Source organism: Podospora pseudocomata, assembly GCF_035222375.1.
Source record: "Podospora pseudocomata strain CBS 415.72m chromosome 2 map unlocalized CBS415.72m_2.2, whole genome shotgun sequence".
Taxonomy (NCBI): domain Eukaryota; kingdom Fungi; phylum Ascomycota; class Sordariomycetes; order Sordariales; family Podosporaceae; genus Podospora; species Podospora pseudocomata.
Genome location: NW_026946366.1, coordinates 1,978,382 through 1,996,649, shown reverse-complemented (window position 1 = coordinate 1,996,649; position 18,268 = coordinate 1,978,382). Strand labels below are relative to the sequence as shown.

General features: G+C 50.8%; 4 protein-coding genes across 4 annotated transcripts; 1 reads left to right on the top strand and 3 right to left on the bottom strand.

The window, feature by feature from the left end:
* The first annotated feature begins 122 nt into the window (after window positions 1–122).
* On the top strand, window positions 123–3,698 carry QC762_210400 (uncharacterized protein). The gene is made up of 5 exons (XM_062887940.1): window positions 123–1,034; window positions 1,103–1,434; window positions 1,506–1,603; window positions 1,667–3,138; window positions 3,199–3,698. The coding sequence occupies exons 1-5, from the start codon at window positions 991–993 to the stop codon at window positions 3,476–3,478; spliced, it is 2,226 nt and encodes a 741-aa protein (XP_062746124.1). The 5' UTR covers window positions 123–990; the 3' UTR covers window positions 3,479–3,698.
* A 628-nt stretch (window positions 3,699–4,326) lies between these two features.
* On the bottom strand, window positions 4,327–10,291 carry QC762_210390 (uncharacterized protein; the record flags this gene model as incomplete). The annotated part of the gene is made up of 2 exons (XM_062887939.1): window positions 4,327–10,143; window positions 10,210–10,291. 2 exons carry the CDS (start codon window positions 10,289–10,291, stop codon window positions 4,967–4,969), a joined length of 5,259 nt encoding a protein of 1,752 aa, XP_062746123.1. The 3' UTR covers window positions 4,327–4,966.
* A 1,047-nt stretch (window positions 10,292–11,338) lies between these two features.
* On the bottom strand, window positions 11,339–13,629 carry LAP2_1 (Leucyl aminopeptidase yscIV; the record flags this gene model as incomplete). The annotated part of the gene is made up of 5 exons (XM_062887938.1): window positions 12,605–13,629; window positions 12,414–12,549; window positions 12,243–12,352; window positions 11,691–12,193; window positions 11,339–11,626 (listed from the first exon to the last, which is right to left on the bottom strand). Exons 1-5 carry the CDS (start codon window positions 13,524–13,526, stop codon window positions 11,339–11,341), a joined length of 1,959 nt encoding a protein of 652 aa, XP_062746122.1. The 5' UTR covers window positions 13,527–13,629.
* Window positions 13,630–15,330: 1,701 nt separating this feature from the next.
* On the bottom strand, window positions 15,331–17,857 carry QC762_0042900 (uncharacterized protein; the record flags this gene model as incomplete). The annotated part of the gene is made up of 2 exons (XM_062883390.1): window positions 15,331–17,754; window positions 17,814–17,857. The coding sequence occupies 2 exons, from the start codon at window positions 17,855–17,857 to the stop codon at window positions 17,466–17,468; spliced, it is 333 nt and encodes a 110-aa protein (XP_062746121.1). The 3' UTR covers window positions 15,331–17,465.
* Between the last annotated feature and the right edge of the window lie 411 nt (window positions 17,858–18,268).

The window sequence follows — 18,268 nt, the reverse complement described above, 5'->3', positions numbered from 1 at the left end:
AGTGTGTCTACACAGTGCGCACCCATTGATTGAAGGGAGCTCGGGCCCCTGTCAATCTGCAGCAATCAGCCACACGGAAAAAGGAGCAAGGTTTCAAAGCGTCTTCTGGTTCCTGAGCCTCACGCCTTTTTGGAGAAAAGGAAAAAAACAACGACCCCTCCTTGTGATTTCCGGCCAGATGATGGTCTGCGGTTGTGGTTGACAAACTCTCGAGTCGTTCCTTAATCTTCTTCTTCACTTTACGACTTTTTGATCATACCCGAATTCCACAGCCATAATCTACCTAACTGGTCAGCCCAGCCAGACTCTGCTTTGGGTTGAAGCTCCACCATTAAGTCTGTTCCTGGCATCTTGTCGTTGAGAGCCTCTTACGAAGTTGCTCCAGCCCAACCGAAGGAAAGGGACCCCAGCTTTGCGACTCTTGGGTTCTTTTGGGGAAAGGTTATTTGGCCGCCAGTTGTGGGACCCTCTCATAGACGCCCCCCTTCTGTCATTGTTGCCGCCGCGAATACTGCCCCCAAGACTCGTTGTTGATCGCTGCTGTGATCGCCGTACCGTCACGATGCCGAGTAAGTCCACGATCTGACTTCTTTCTCTCGACTGCTCTTGCCCTCTTTCTGCCCTCTGCGCTCTACTCTCGACGACGAAACGAACACCTACCCCGCCGCGATCTGCCACCAAGCTCTGCGCCTACCTCCCCACGCACGCCGTACCTTCCTTATCGTTGCGAAACAACAACCTGCCCTACCTTTACGCATCCTCGAGTTCGGGGAGTGACGCATCACAAGCTCTCCCACCACTGTGACACCACCGCTGTTCCACGCACACATCGCATACCGTACGCAACACAAGACAATACCCCCCCAGCCATTCGCTGTCTCGTATCTTTGTGTTCGGCGCCTACGGCAACAAACCCAACGACGGATCCCCGTCTCTTCACCTCTCTTTTCTTATATATTCTACTTTGAAAGCACCGTTCACTAATCAGCCATGGAAGCTCTTCTTGAGGATGCGTACATCAACTCCCAGGTGGCGTAGGTCAATTCCATTTCGTCCGCCTTCTCCGAGCACCTTTGCTAACCGCCTGCCTGCTTTCATTCAGGAGCTATCCCGTATCGATGCTCGAGGACCACGCCATCGCAGTTGACGCGACCTACTATCTCCACCTCCAGCTCGATTCACAGCCCAGCGAACCCCTCCTCTCGGCCCTCGGGGGCGTAACCGGTATCCAGTCGCGCATTGAGAACGATCTTAACCAATGGCAGGCCAACAATGTTATCCCTTTCTTTATCTTTGATGGCCAAAATCTCAAGGGTCAAGATGAGGTCAACATCAGACGTGCTCGGGAAGGCATTGCCCAAACCGACAGGGCCTGGGAGCAGTACTTCAATGGCCAGGCTGATGCTGCCGTTCAGTCATTCGGCGAGAACACGAGTATGTAAATCGACCTGAACCCAAGGGTCGCAGGGAAGGCGACATGTCTCGCTCAGAGCTAATTGAATTAGATGCCTTTCATCCTCACAACTTTTATCGCCTTCTTCAGGGGATACTGAAGGAGAGAAAGCTTCACTTTCTTGTGGCGCCCTTCAACGCTGCAGCTCAGGTGAGCAGTTTAAGGATTGCCTGATGCCTACCGAAGGTTCTTGCTAACACGTCGTGTGAAAAGATTGCTTCGTTTGATATGACTGACTCGGACCAAGCCGGCGGTGTCATGGGGTCTGTCGAGCTCCTGATGTACCCCATCAATGACTGCGTGATCAGAAGCATCGACTGGGAAACTAGAACCGTCCGCGCAGTTTCCAAGACTCATCTGTTGAGTGTCCTCAACGTCACTGACCATACTTTTGTCGACCTGATGCTCATGGCGGGCACGTCGTTTCTACCGGCCTTTCCTGCCCTTACAGACGGCAACATCATCAAGAACCAACCGTCCAACATCAATGATGCTTTGAATATCCTGCGAGTCGCTCGTAAGGATGTGACGCAGGTCTGCATCACCTTTGCCGATACCCTCAAAGCACAGGATCCCAACTGGTTGGACAAGTACCGCAAGGCCCGAATGCTTGTTGACCACTTCACCTACATCAAGGAAAACGGAGAAATAACCGTTCACAACTATGACACTCTTACTCAAGACAACTATGAGTATTTGGGCCTCTCTCTTCCGCCCGAGATGTTCCATTACCTGAACACAGGTCTAATTGGGCCACGGATTCTGAACCCCATCACGCATGCTTTTACTCAGGCTGAAGCCTCTAAGAAGCAGACGTCGGCCTCGATGGAGGTTTTGCCCACCCTGGATGGGACGGTCTCGCCTGAGTACAGGAAGCTGGTTACTCAACAAACTCCCCAGATCAAAGAAGCCGCCTTGAGCTTGGTGGTAGCTCGCCTTCACCGTGCCTTCTTACACAGCACCGTCACCATGGGCGTATGGTTTGATCGGGATTTTAAGCGGAAGTTGTGGGACTTCAAGAACCAGGGCCCTTACCTGGAGCAGTGGAAAAGCTGGAGAGTGTCCGCCGAGATAGTCGAGAAGTTGTTCCCGGATTTTGTCCACGGATCCATCTTTTCTGAAGTTCTGGCGCTTGAGAAGCCAGAGTTCGTTGCCACCACCTTTTCTCAGAAGGACAAAAAGGTGAAGAATTTGAGCCCTGACCTCATCAAATCTTTCTCCATCTGGCGGTTTCTTCACATTCGGGGCTACGTTGACAGTAAACACGAACTCACCAGCTGGGGCAAGGCCTTATCACAAGCTCTCACTGCACTTCAGCCAACAGCCAAGAGGTACTGGAAGGTACCACACCTTTACGAGTCCATCATTGTCGCTCTTGAGCTCGTTCGTTTCGACTTGTTAAATGCCAAGAACAAACATGAAGAGTTGCGCGGCTTACCCATGCACGGCAGCGAGGACGACCAATTGAGCTTGTTGTTGATCAGCAGGTGTGCGTGCCTGCTGAAACTTCGGCATGAATCCTATGGGTATACGGGACCCCTCAGCAAGAGTCTGCTGGCTTTCCGTTCGTTGGCATCCGAGGTGCGGGCGGCAGACCGTGACTTGGTGGAGGCGATCTTGGCTTCGACATTCATGGCTGCTCAGGCTGACCGGCGGAAAGACGCCAACTGGGAGTTGGGCAACAGGTATGGAATGGGTATCTCTCCTCATTTCTACCACCAAATGTACTGACTTTGACGTTTTAGCCTCCCGTTCCATTTCGATCCCGACGTATCCCTCGGCATTGCCGTCAAGACGTTTTTTGACGAGATCAATCCCAACGACCCCGAGATAGCCAAGAAGAAGAAGAACTTCCCCTCCAGTTATATCCCCTACGCCACTGCCTTCCCGGAAGACCTCGAGATTGCCTGCGAGTTCTTCAAGGCTATTTATGCGGGTATCAAGGCGTTGCCTCAGAGCGAGCTCTCGGCCAATGACCAGGCTGTTTGGGGAAAGGCAGCAAAGTACTTGGAGGCGCGGGCTTAGGATGCTTTTTCTTGGCAGAGCTCTCAAGCGTCCATCCAGGGGCTCGGCATAGTCGTCTATATGAAAGCAATGAGGAGTGTAGTGGGTGGGAGCGGGCGTAGTGGTGATGTTGATTGAGTATGGCTAGCTAGCGCAAAAAAAAAATGGAAAAAGACCGGAGCGTGTAGAATACAATACTGTAACCCACATCTCTGTTCAATACAAAATAGCTGATACACACAAGTAGGTTAACCTATAGTATATTGTAAACTATACCTTGAAGGTAAATTAAAAGGTACTTTAACTATCTTTAAAGACCTATTACTATCTGTAAAAGCGTATTGGTCATCTATTAACGCATAATTTACAATAGATATGGGTTAACCTACTTGTGTGTATCAACTATTTTGTAGCGAGGGTGTCCATGCATTTGCATGTACGCTGATTGCTCATAATACTGACAGTGTCCTAAATGATGTGCGAGGATTACTGGCAAGCAAGATCTATCGACAACAAGCGGCCAATTTCTTGAGGGATTTGAAAACCGAAAACCAAGCTCCGGTAAGCGTCATCAGACAAACGTAACCCAGACTTTTTTTGAAGCTCGAGATTTAGACATCTGGTCTCGTTGAACCATTCCATCAGATCGGTCAAAATGAATATTATATAATGCACATTCTCGAGTCAACCATCATCTTTTTAACACCCATTCAAAACTCTCGAATGTGCCGCTGCCAGGACCTCGCCATGACCTTTAAGTGGACCCAAAAAGAGTCCAAAAACATACAACACAGGAATTCCCCAGTGGTCACCCACCTGAGTACTGGTCTGGCCGTCAGCTGTTTTGATCAGGGGAGAGCGGACGGGATCCCGTATTTTCAGCTGCGTATGGTCGTATGTGCTGGTTGAGGGCAGAAACTAAGTTGATCAAGTTGGATTCTCTCTCCAGCTTCCATCTGTACACGCTGAAGACCGGGATGATGGGCCGCTGCTAGCAAACAACGAGACATCACTGACACCCAAGGGACAACTTTTCAAAGCATGATAGGTATCTTGCTCAATTCCATAACCTCATTCACGTCCCAATTCATTTCCCTGGCTGCCCCCTTCCTAACTACCTTATCCTGCTTTAACAATCAACCGTCCCTCTGTCCCATGGTTCCTTGTTCGCGTATCGCGTGTTGCAAAAGCATGCTTCTAACTACCTCACCTAGCTATATACATTTATCTCATGTACCAAAAGGGAAAAAAACAAATCATGAGTCTGGCAACAAACAAAAAGGGAGCTCTTTCTATGCCACCGTCTTTACGAAACCATCTATAGCAAAATCTTCTCCCCTCCAGTGTGTCATCTCCTGCCAGGATGAAAGCAGCTCATGAAAATCCAGGTTCTTCATAAACGAAAAGTCAACAAAATAAAGGAAAGAAATAAAAAGTCCTGGGTATCTCCCTTTTTACCATCCCATCCACCCCTATCCGATTGTGCGCTTTCCTCTGCGCGCTTCTTCTTCACCACCTCGGCATGGGACTAGCAGTCCCACTGTTGCTCCCGGCACCCATCACACTGCCGGCCGGTGTGCTCCCCGTCTGCGCAAAACTTTGATCAATTCTAAAAATCCACTCCAGCTTATCCCTCTCGCTCCTCGCTGCAAAGAGCCACGTGTTATCCGTCCCGTAAATGGCAAACACGCCTGCTTGCAGCCGTTCGCTGAGCCTGCTAATCCCTTGCCCTTGTCCGGGTGTGCCTGTCAAAGACGAGATCAAACCTGTAGCCGTGGACGCGACGCCGCCTACGATACCGCCGCTTTGTTGTTGAGCCACGTTGTCAGGGTCAAAGTTGTTGTGGTCATAGTCTTGATGGGAGTGTAGGAGGCCAAGAATACCAGGTTGCGAGTCAACTCGGGCATTTCGAAGGCTGACAAGGCCGATTTCTTCTCCGTCGGCGACGGAGTGTATGTGAAGGTATGGACGACGGAGCTCAACGAAGCGCTTCACCCAGCGAGTTGAGTCGGCGTTGGGGACCAAGAGATAACCGCCTTTGAGGACGGAAGGGTTCTTAGGGACCCGGATGACAGTAGCGACAAAGGTGGGGGCGCTGTAATGGTGTTCATTCCCATTGCCGTTGGGGTTGTTTTCAGTTGCAACACCATCCTCTGGAGGATCGGTGTTTTCCGGTGAAATGAGTTTGAGCGTAGAGTCTGGGTAGCGCTGCCAGAGCTTGAGACATTTGTTTAACAGGGCAGTTTGCCTGTCGTCATACTCTGATCCTGGTTTCTCTTCCTCCAGTGGTGGTGTGGGCTCCTCGGTCGTTCTTGATTCAGGGCTTTCTTCCCCATCCTTGGCGAGCTCGGAGTGAGAGATAACAGGTGATGTAGTCGGCGATACCTCAGGTGTGTCATCCTTGAGCAACTCGGCGATAGAATCAGCATCGCTGTTGATTTTCGGTGGTGGCAAAAGGTCATCTTCGGTTCCACCGTCTATTCCATTCCCGTTGAGGTGCCCATTCTCCCTATAGCCATATGTTTTCATCAGCGACTGGATAATTGCCATCTCACTCATCATCTGCTTTTTCCTCCTTGAACCAATAAAGTCCGCCACAAGAGATACACCCCTCGGTGTCCAAGCCGTAAGAAGCTCCTCTCCCTTGACGTAGTCATGCTGACTATTCATCCTCCACAAGTCGCCCGCCCTCTTAATAGGCGCAGGTCGCATTTGAAGAGTGAAGATCTCTGTGCAAGAGTGCACAAACCGGACGTTTTGCCAGAGCGACGAAAACATTGATGTTTGTCGTATGAACGACCGCGAGACAATTTGTACGCAGAGATTCATTGAAAACTTCATCGGCTCTGCTAGCTTCTCTGACAAAATCTCCCAGGACACCGTCATTTGAACTCGGTACTTCTCCGAAGTCACCCTGTCCAGTAGCAGCGAGTTGTGTAAGCTAGAGTCCCACTGACCAATGATCGTCAAGCCTCTGGTACCATTGGCATTCGTCCGGAAAACTGGTTTGGAGGCCAGTTTGAGATGGAGGTCGGGGCCAGAAGATCCCATGTCGGGTGACTTTCCAGCGCTATCCAGCAGCTGGATCTTACCCACTCGCATGTTGGCCACGTCTTCCCACGGCAGGGCATCACCAGAGCTGTGAGTGAGATTGAGAGAAATGCGTCGTTGCAGACCTTGATGCAACTGGAAAGTTCCACTGTCCATCTCGCTTGTTTGCGTGACCTCGACTGGCTTGTACTCGCCCTCTTCGTTCAGCTCCAATATCTGCGCTCGGGTGAGCAGATCATGCTTCTCTTCGGTATAGAACTGAGTCTCGCTGATCCTAGGAGTCTTGGGCTTTTGGTTGGCAGGCACAGCGTCTCGCATGTCGTCCCAGCTGAGAAGTTTGTCGAGGTGCATGGCAGACACTTTGGCGAAGATAGCTACGCGAAGAGTAGTCTGGGGTGGCGCGAACAGCGGAACGCTCATACTATGAACGCTCTCGAACCGGATGGGGCCCTCGTCAAAATCCTTGATCATCTGCGTAGTAGTGATGCCATCCTCGGAGATGCCAGGAATAAATAGCTGGGCATGCACCTCGGTGCCCTCACGTTCGGGGAACCCAAGCATCTCGTGCATAACGATGTTAAACTTGAGAGTGTTGGTGGGCGCTCGCGCGCTAGACGGCTCCAGCGCCAACTTGATAATCCCGATCGTGTGCGATGTGTATGGGGAGAATACGTCAAGCGTAAAGTCTTGAACTCGGCTTTCAAAGACAGCCTTGAGCGGGACGTCAACCTCTCCAACGAGGGTATACTGCGGCATGCAGTCCTCAATGAATGGGTTGTCCAAACTGAGATGCTGGGCATATTCAGGCTGGTCCAGGTACTGATACATCTGCCGCATGCGTCTCACTCGATCGTAGAGCTTCTCGATGCTCCATAGATGTACCACACTCTGCTTGTAGTCAATAACCCGGATCCCAATGCACGGCTTGGGTGCATCTTCGAGTGCGGGATCTTCCCCTTCGCCGGTCAGCCCGTTAAGGACCATGTCGTAGGACGAACACATCATGTGGCCCACATCCACCACTGTAAACTGGAAAACGACATGCTCATCCAGCTCGTGACTCATGATCTGTGCCTCTTTCAGTGTAGCAGCATGCTGAAGGACCGCCTCGGCCATTTGCACATAGTGCCTCCCCCTCCAATGTTTGACCGCAACCTTGGCTCTTTCAATCTCCTCTTCCGAGAGTCTCGGCTTGGGCTTCGGTCTCTTGAGGGGATCTAACTTCTCAATCTTCTTCTCAAACTCCTGCCTTTGCACCTCAAGCTGCTTTTGCATCTCGGCCTTGATCTTGACCAGAGTCTCCTCCATCTTGGCCTTCTCCTTCTTGATCTCAGCAACCTCCACATTTGCCGCTTCGGCACTCTTGATCTGATCGTGAAACTCTTCCTTTTGCTTCTCAAGTTGTGTCTGCATCTCTTCGCGAATCTCACGCAGCCTGTCCTCGGCCTCGCCCTGCTTAGGGGTAGATGGCATCGTTAGTGCTGTATCGAGCGAAAAGTTGTCCAGGGTGCCCGTTGACATGTATTTCTCCCTGACAGGAAAGGATGCCATCGACTCCATGTCCTCGTTGTCATCGCGGCCATTGACACGTTCGGCCCGGACTCGTTGCACTTCTTCAAAGAGAGCGTTGAGCTCCTCGTCTGAAAGACTGGCGAAATTTTGATCTGTCCCCAGAATGGCGCCAGCCGCCTCTCTGCGCGCAAAAGACCAATCTGCCTCCCTGGGGTTTCGCATAAATGGAGAGGGAGAGTCCGGGCGGCTCCCACCAAAGTCTGAGATGGCTGTACTAAGGTTCCTGTCATGACCAGGTCTGGGGCTGGGTGTGGGTGACGTTCTCTCAAGTGCTTGCAGTTGGCTTGCGGTAACGGACTGGCGCAACAGACTCTTGTCCGCTCGCTCCTGCCTCTCCGCACGAGCTTCGAGCGGGTGGTTGAATCTGAAGATGTGGAAATCGCCTAGAATAATCCGATATCCAGAGTGCAGCTGATAAGGTTCTGTAACCCGTTTGCCGTTGACCATGACGGCCGCTCCTTCCTTCGGAATGACTGTCACGGTCCCATCAGGCGCGTTTTCAAAGGTGCAGTGCTCGTGGAGAATTTTGGAGCCGTTCAGACGGATATTTGCTTGGTGGTCCGCGTTAGACTCGACGTTGCCAACCGTTGTGATTCCAGGTTTGAGATTGTAAACGAGGCACTCGGCCAAAAGCGGGTCGTCTGATAAGTTGACCAAATGAGGCATCTTTTTGGGCGTCGACATGCCAATGAAGCCCTTCTCAATGCTGATACCAAGCTCTTCGAGTGCAGACTCGCGCTCCTTGTGGATTTCTTCTGTTTTGGCCAGCTTTTGCTCCCAGGTCTGGTTAAGATCCTGCAGAAGCTTCTCGCTCTGGTTGAGCTGCTCCGCAATTTCTGCCTTGGAGACCTTCTTGACCGTACCATCCGGTGCTGTGATACTGACGATTTGCTGCTCGAGAGGCGTACCTTCTGGATATGATTCTACCGGCATCCCTGGAGCTCCTCCACCACCACCTAGTTTGTTCCGAAGCAGTGCCAGCTCTTCCTTGAGCTCGCGAATCATTCTGGCGTTGGCGTCTTCGTTGACAACTGCGTGGTTCTTGATGCGCTTGGCAGAGTCGGCATAACGTAGCGTACTCAGGGTTTCGTCGTAGTTGATATCTGCTGGACTCACGGCTGCTATCATGGCCGTCATGCTGTTGCCACCCAGCGAGTCTTTGAGTAACCAAGTAAGAACACTGTCGCGATATGGTACCTGGCCAGTACCGCCCTTCTTTTTCTTGCCCGTTGATAAATCGGCCAAGGCTGCGATAACTCGACCAAGTGTTGACAACGATCGGTTGATTTCAGCGCCTTCTTTTAATCTCGCGCCTGTCGCTCCCGTGGAGGTGGCTCTTTCCGAACCAGCCAAATCAACCAAAGAGATTTTGGCAGCCTTTTCCATCTCCATCTTTGTCTCGGGATCGAATCTTTTTTGGGTGAGCATGAGAGTGAATACGGCGTGGGATCTACTCGAAGTTTCGTTCATGTTGGTAGCCGCCACAGTTCTCGCTTTGTTACCCTCGTCCATCAGGTTCTCAATCTCCTGGAAGCTTCCTACCACCAGCTTGGCCAAATCTTCCACATACGGACCCGTTGAAGGGTGTTCTCTGACTTTGAGATTTCCCTTGTTCGCTGGGTTCAGCAAGTCGCGTACTCTTTCGTTGTAAATTTCGAGGTACGAGACTTCCACCGTACACTTCAAATTCTTGTCCTGCTGCATCACTTTGATCCGTTCGAACATGTCCTGGCAAATCATGGGAATGATACCCGCATCCTTCCCATATCCCATCATCGAGTATGACTTTCCCGAACCGGTCTGGCCGTAGGCAAAGATGCAGTTGTTATACCCCTGAAAGGCATTGTCGAGCAGCGGTCGGCCCAGGTCATCGAAGAGGTGGTTCTGACCGGCATAGTTTGGAGCGCTTTTATCGAATGACCAGTATGACTTGTCGAACGCGAACGCTTTGGGAGCCGAGTCTTTCCCACTTAATTTCCCTCCACCCGCGCTGGCATCTGGAGGGGTGAGGATGGTTTGGTTTCCTTTCATTTCGATGATGCATTTTGCGTTTCGGTCATGTTCTTGAGGTGAGAGGTCAGTTCACCATCTCCCTATGCACTCTTGTAGCCTAGGAGGCGGTCGCTTACCTCTTGAATTGAAGGGACGACATCGGACCACCACCTTGATATTTCCTCCCCCTCCCCCCGCGGGGCCCGCGCCCGGTGCCATGGTTAGAACTTGTGGTGTATCTCCTCTTTACAAAGTAGACCTCCAAGTTCTTCGTGCGTGTTTGTTTTGTGGCCCTGAGGTGGAGGGACAAACAGCTCGTCGGATGGGTTTCGCTAATCGAGCAATCTAGTCCCTCGTGGTATTTCCCAGCATGTAGTTCCCAGTCTGTAAAACAACATTCGCGCGCATCCTCCACCACGCCAAAAACAAGGAGGGTTTTATCGTCGTGTTTCCTACTGCGGTGCGGGTATGGTGGTGGGAATGCTGGGCGGAATGGCTGGACGGTGGTCTTTATCGAGATCGTGTCTGCGGGGGAGGTGCGCGGGGGCCTAGAGGAAAATGGAGTCGTCAAAGTTATTGGGCTAGGTATCGTGGTTAAGAGTCAAAGCGGTGCGCGAAGGAATATTTGGAAGCTTCGCCTGTGTTGTGCGCGCGACAGGTCAGAAACTACTGAGGAGATGGCTGTTGGGAACTGTGCGCCTCGTCTATGTCTGTCGGGGTGGTTGGCGATCTCTGGAGGATCTAGGATTTCTAGAAGTGCTGTTCCGTGTCAACAAAACTCGGGGACAGAACGCGACAGCGCGAACGCTGCCAGCGGCATGCGCTCGTTGGAACTCGACGCTGAACCAGGGTTGACAAACTGGTCTGGAGGGTGGGGCCGAAGCTTATTGGACAACAGAAAGCTTCGTCATGGCTGGAAATTAAGTTTTCTTCACATGTAAGTAACCGGTGATCATGTTTTGTACATCAAATGAGCAGTTCATGTGTACGAGATCTTTGGTTATTCATCTCAAAACATACCATCATAGCTTCTGTGTACCTGCATGTCTTTCATTTACCACCCTCTTCCCTGTCTCTTACAAGGCTCCACGGGCTTTTAGGTAGCGGCTGATATTTTTTCGGGGAATACCACACCCAAAACATAATATTGTGCTACAAACAAAATGTTGGAGTGTTTTTGGCCTTTCGGGCAAAAATGTCTGTTTCGTTGGCTACGCCGTGAAGTTGGGTTCATTGCTTGGTAATTCGAGCCTGAGATAGAATGGCTTAAGCACTGTTACTAGCCACTCCAAGGTCCTTCTCAACCAGCTGCCGGCAAATGGGATGATAAAAGTCCTTGTACTTCTCAAACGTCTCCAGCGCAAGGTCGCGAGCCACCTTGTTCAAGCTCCGGTACAGAGGGCGAACAAACTTCATGCGCCCTACCTCCCCAAGAAGGTCAGCCACACCCTGATAAGAGCTGGTATCCTGGGCCTTCATGGCGATGTGGTAGTAGGCCGACTTCAGCTCAGCATTCTTGGAGTCTGTCAGGCCATAAGTCTCGCCGAGGGATTGCTATTCCTGTGTCAGCTTGCGAAAATAGAGACCAGGAAATGAGAGTACTCTGTTCAGAACATACCGACTGCTCGACAGACAAAGGCTCTTCAAAGTCTTGAACCTCGTTCAACAGAACGAGAATCTGGTTACCAGTCCATCCCTCGATGTCCGACGGGCTGGGCTGGAAATTCTTCTGCTTCCACTTTTCTGCCAGCTTGTAGCACTCATCAACAAGCGATGTGTCAAACTCGGGCTTTGGTGGAAGGCCAGTGTTGTAAAAGCGGCCCTCCCAGTCAATCTCCGCGATCTTGTCTTTCAGCCTGGCGTATTCCGGGGCGCTGAAGAACCCGAGGAAGGTATCCTTGAACTCGAACGAGTCAAGAGACTTGTTCGCCCACTTGCTAAAGTAGTGAGGGATGAACTTGTCAAAGTTCTCACGCCCGACAAGTTTGTCGAGGTAGTAGATGAAGTGGAAGCCCTTCTCATAAGGCACCGTGCTGAAAGCATCATCTGGATCAATACCCTTATGGCTGATGCAGAGCTTGGTGAACTCATGTTCCTTGCCAAACTCTTCGATGGACTCCTCTAGACGATATTAGCAAGGTACCGGGCAGTATATGGCCTGGAGACTTACCAAGTGCTTTCCATCCGCGAATGGCGGAGAAATCGATGTGAGCCTCACTACCGTGAATCGAAGCCTGAATACGACGCTCAAGATACATGGTCCAGCCCTCATTCAGCCAGCTAAAACGCTAGAGTTAGAAGCAGGCCTAGAATAGTTCCCAATGTGCTCGCAGTGACTTACAAGTGCTCCCAACTGCAGCTCGTCACGAGATTTCCGCTCCATGAGTGAGCCAGCTCATGAGCAATGACATCGATATTCTGCTTGTCGCCGCTGATAATCGTCGGTGTAGCAAAAGTGAAGATAGGGTTCTCCATGCCTACCATAAGTCAGTACTTGCATGTCATGCTACCAACAGTTCAACCATCACTCACCTCCGTAAGGAAAGCTTGGCGGTAACACCAACACATTATACTCTCCCCACTTATACGGGAAGACAATCTTCTCTGCAGCATCCAGGAACTTGTCCATATCACCCTCCAACTCCCACTGCGAAGCCTTCAGCTCATTAGGCCCAGTAGCAACAGAGGATATCCTTCCAATCGGCGCGCTCTCAATATCTCCCGAGGCCAACGCATAGAGATAGGATGGAATAGGAACCTTTTGCTCAAACTTGTAAACCTTCTCGTCGCCCTCTCCCTCAGTCTCACCACCCTTCACCGGGACACCGCTCGCAACAACGACATGTGGGCTGGTGATGTTGAAGGTATAGGTGCTCTTTACGTCAGGAGTATCCTGGCAAGGGAACAAACTCCTGGCATGAATGGCCTGGCATTGACTGAACATGAACGGAGCTTTCTTATTGCTCGTCTGGGCGGGAGTCAACCACTGCAGAGCTGTGCACTTGTCCGTGGTAGCAACATCGATTTCGACCTTGACGACATCTCCCTTGGGGGCACCGTTAGGGACGGCAATGTGAACCGGGGATCCGTTGGCTCCTTGGCGGTCTTTGATCTCCCATTTGGTGGACTCCCCAGACAGCTTAATGGCTGAAACATCTAGGTAGCTAGAGTCAAGGATGATCTCCTTGCTGCTCTCGTCCGTCTGAGACTCAAGCTCGAGTATGACCTTGCCGCGAAGGGATTTGGAAGTGAAATCCACCTTGAGGTTGGTAGTGGTGTGCCGGGTGCGCCAGGCATCATAATTAGAGAGGGTGTTTGGATCTCTCATGGTGCCGTTTGTGTAGGTGAGGCGGCTTACGAATCGTCGTTGTCGGTGAGCTGTGATTCTGGTGATGGTGGTGGTGGTGGTGGTGGCTGTTTTCCCCGCCTGTTGTCGGAAGAGCGAACTCCACATGAGTAGCTTCCGTCCAAAGTCAATGGCTGATTTGATGCCTGACACTGAGCTACCCTTTACCTCACGCCTTCCTAGTTCGTCACCTTGAGGAATGGAGGGGCACAATTGCGACAAGCTGATAGGCTACAACCGGTGTGACGTCGAAAAGTGGAGCACGTGATTTGTCACTGGACCACCATCACCTCACTTATCATCCTCAGTTATTAACCTCAATTCAAAGTCAAGATCTTACACGAACACTCTAAAGAAGATCACTTAACCGTCAAGAGACATGTTTTATTTTCAGCACCTTCTTGATTTAATAAGTTCCTTCGGAATGATAACTATACACTTACCTCCACAGAGACCAGATGAGAACTTTGAAGCTCTGGAAGCTTACCTCCGAGCCGCACTCACTCATCCGAACTTCCACACGAAACATGTTTCAGTCTCAAGCACCCATTATCTCTCCCGCTTCTTGGGTCAGGAGCGCTATCTGATTCGCCCATTCTTACAATCCTCAACTTAAACACCGAGCACCATTCGGCTAGCAAAGATCTCATCCCAGACTTCTAAACCATCTGAACTTCGACCCTCAGTCCCTAAGTTTTGACCTGAAAAGCTGAAACAAGGCACAAGCGGGTGGTTACCCTCCTGTTCAAAGGTTCGAGAAGGATAATGTACGGTATTCACCCACCCGAGCAGAAGTTCCCATCCTATTTCATACCCAATAAACGAGTTATAATCTGTGTGTAAGACAAGTATCAGCTTCCGTGCCTTAATTGTGCCCCAACTTCATGACTGTACAACCACCTGCCTTGGACATCACTGCTATCTTCTCTCCACTGCCCAACTGAGCTCCGAGGTTACGATCCCAAGTGCCGACACAGCGTGGAGCGACCGCAACCAAGACGGCTTACCTCGTAAGTCGGAGATATGCGGCACTGACAAGTTGTAGAATGCGGAGAGCCATGTGCTCATGTTGCTCTGTATTGTGGTAGAGTAACAGCCTGTTCATGACATGATTCCATTCCTTGGAATTGCTTTACCTGTGGGCATGTATACCCTACCTGGATGGGATTGGTGAAGTGTATGGTGATATGGGTAATAGGGACTAAGCTCAAGAGTCACGTACCTACCTGTGTTGGTATGGCCAGGCACATGTGGTGATGTCTGCTGGATGGTAGAGCTACCATGCCCTTCACATGCTCGTCATTCAACAGTGTCTGAAGCTTCATGGTTTTGATTCACCGTGTAACAACAGGAAATCCAATCTGATGATGTCCAAAAGAGCTCAGCAAGATGTACAAGTATGCAACCAGCGTTTGAAGACCTCAAACACCTCCCACAATATGCAAGACGGGGAATAGAGACCACACTTCGTAAAGGGCGATGTCACGATACCTCATATTTGGGTCCGCTACTCTTGCTACTTTAGGAGTTGTAAGGTGGCCTATCTTCGGCTTGGCTGGGAACTGCTCTGTGACACCAAGATGCGAGTCTTGGTCTAGTATTGAGATTGAAGCGAGATTTGCGAGCATGTCTACGTTGACTTATGGTCTTGGAATTCCGCTCAAGACGTTAGGCGATGTCACAGTGTAAAATAATCCGGGGTCGAGACATATGCGTATCATGCTCAAGGCTGATGCTTCAGATGCTTACTATCTCCCTTAAGGAGTATAGTTCATAACCGAAGGTAATATCCCATGGTAGCCCCTGGATGTAGAGGTTCAGGCTTGTTTCAATATAAGCATTTCTATGTTCTCTTTCTGTCCACTTTGCATGACAATGAGCTTTTCGCAGCATCGAGGGAAAACGAGGCTGTCACGGGTAGTAAGTGTCTCTTCATTCTTTGGTCAAAAATACCACTCAAGATATTTGACAGAGTATGTTTGGAAGCTTTTCCTGTGTCGTTCCGAGCAGGTGATATTCTATCGACGGGAACGTGCTTATTTTTCCCTATTTGAGGCTATTCCAATGGCGCCCTCCTGCATACGTATAACACCTCCCGTATACCCTCTGCTCCCTACTCTAAGAAGTCTTGGTGGTTCCCTCATCAACACTTATCGCAACCATTGATAAGAAATAGAAGCTTTTTACCAAGACACCATCTCCCATCGTTCTGGATAAGGGTCTAATAGGGGGTTGTCTGACGGCACTCGCCTCTTAATCATTGTTCCGTAGCAGTATGTTCAAACAACGTGGCATTCCCCGCGTCATGTTGCAAGTAAATTGTGAGGTTTCAATGTTTAAATCTTCTTTGCAGAGACCCTGTGTCAATGCTATATGCCACCTGGTTATATGATATGATCATCTCGTGGGCTATAATGCAAAAGCACCCAACATACATTTGGATACAACCTAGTAAAACCCACACTAGCATACGGGCAATTTCGGAGCAGGGAAATTGTGTATCAAGAAATATCATTAATGTTTCTTCCAAGGTCAGGTGATAAAAAGTTTAGAGTTTTGAAACACCGGAAACTTGACAGTTCGAAACATCAATGATAGATCGTGTGGAGTTAGTTGTTATCGCAGGCAGACAGTGGGTACCGTACCGTACATCGAGATGTCTGGATAGCAAATGGTGCAACATGATCCTTGGGGATTCACATATCTGCCTGCTGTATGTAGCAGCGAATGCCGGCAGTGGTTCTCTTGGGCACTTCGAATCGTTGCGACGTGGGAACAAGATTTCGTGCGTTTGGCTGCCGTTGTCCTCCTGCTGAACATTGGTGGTTCTGGGCAAGGAAAAAGCAGGGGGAAAAGCCTTGGAGACAGAGTTGCTTGACCCCGCCGTTGCTGGATGGAGCGCGGAAGAGCTCCCGCGGCCCCACCGTCCCAGCACCGCGGCGGCCGGGTCTTGCCAAACGGAGACAGCCGCCGATTGAGTGCTTGTCGGCCGAAAGCCGAAATATCGGGAATCATCCTCCCGGTTTCTGCCCGCTTTAAACTAAACTTCTTCTTCTTCTTTACCCCGAGCATTCCGATCAGGCCCCCCTCGCGCTTAAACCTTTTTTTCTCTCCCTTTTACTAGCGTTTGTTTCGAGACTAAAGAAAAACGTGGTGAGGGTGGAGGCATTTCGTCCGATCTTGAAGGACCTTGGAGGTGATGCTTGGCAGGCAGCTTTCTCCCCCGCTGTTGTCTCAGGAACCCTGCAACACGCATCGAAGCGAAGCTGGTCTCGTGCAGCGATATTCTGTGCGGCGCAGACGAAGGAACATGCAGTCGGAGCACGCCCGAGAGCACGGCCGGTGTGTTGATGAAGAAAGGTCAACATCACAGCGAAAAAGCTGGTTCAAGTGCTTGCAGAAAATTCTATGCCCGCTCGGACGATGAAGCTATTTATGTCTTGCTTTTCTGCAGATTGGGATGTGTCTGTTCACTGCTTTTGAAGGGAATGACGGGCCGCTCGTCATCTTCTCAAGGTGTAACATACCTTTCCCTTTGAAGCGCGCACGTTGACCACCCTCATCGTCGCACTGCTCGTACATAGATCAGACGGAGTTTGGAGAGGAAACGTGGTCCCCCTGTTGAGTTTGTTTGGACCATCATCGTCAACCATGTCGGTGATGCCTCTTACCAGCAGCAGCATCGCTTACGATCCGAGGGCTTCAACCCCGTCTGCAAAAGAAACAATCTGTTCGTATCGGTTGTCCTATCACCAGCGCTCCCCCCAAATTCCAAACGATCTGCTGAATAAGATCTTGGTGAGGGTTCCCAAGCCAGTGTTTTGGGTTCTGGGAGGCGTGGTTGTGCCGCAGGCCCGGTCCCTGTCACCCCTTTCCCCGCGGCGATAAGCGACCAATGGGGAGCTGTCAAGTATTCAAGACCAGAGCAACGACCACCACCATCGCAAGCGACGCATGGGGAAGGTGGTGTATGGAATATTCCGTGACAAAGCACAGCTGGGCCATCAAATGATTGCCAAAGGTCCCAAAAGTGCCGCGATGGGCGTCTTAAGACGAGCTTTTATCGTGTCGATCCCCGTCCTGAGACAGCGAGACTCGACCCGAGAGGGTGGATGGGCTCCTCGTATGGTTCTGGTCGTTATTCCCCAGACTTAACCTCCGGCGAACGTCAAACAGAAAAGGGCCGGTCCGGATCGCCAATGGTGGTGGTGTGAAGAAGGTGAACGCCAACCACGAAGCTTCAAGAACCGAGAAACAAACTGGAAGCCCGCCCAGCAGGTGAAACGTAAACTGCGCCTCTCCCGGCCCGTTGGAGACGATCCGTGACGTTAGCAAGCTAGTGACCGGTATCTGTCAGCGATCATCACCTCAAACTTGACCACAAAAGAAACAAACATTATCTTGGGCTGGGGTTTTCTTGCAGTACAGAAAGCGAGCATTGCTTTCCACTGAACCGCAAAGCTGCGGACAGTGGTTGCTCACCTGCACCAACAACGATGCATGGGCCTCATGGATAGATGTATTGTGTGCTGATGCAAGTGATTGGGGTATGTGATGTCTGCACGTGATGGCTGTGCCAGACTGACACAGTCCAGGACTCCCTCGGATCCTTTGGCCATCCCATCGAGGGTCAAGGTGTTGAACAGCAACAGATCCAGACGATCTTGAGCCATTTATCTGATCATATTAAAGGCCTTTCTGCAGGTTGCTGTTCGTCATCACATCGAGTCTCGATTATTGTTATCAATTGTTGCTCTCGACCAGTCCATGTGTTCACCCAAGATTAAGCAGACTGCTATAACAGACACAGTGCTATCAGCCTGCATCCGTGTGATAGTGATGGTGTCAAG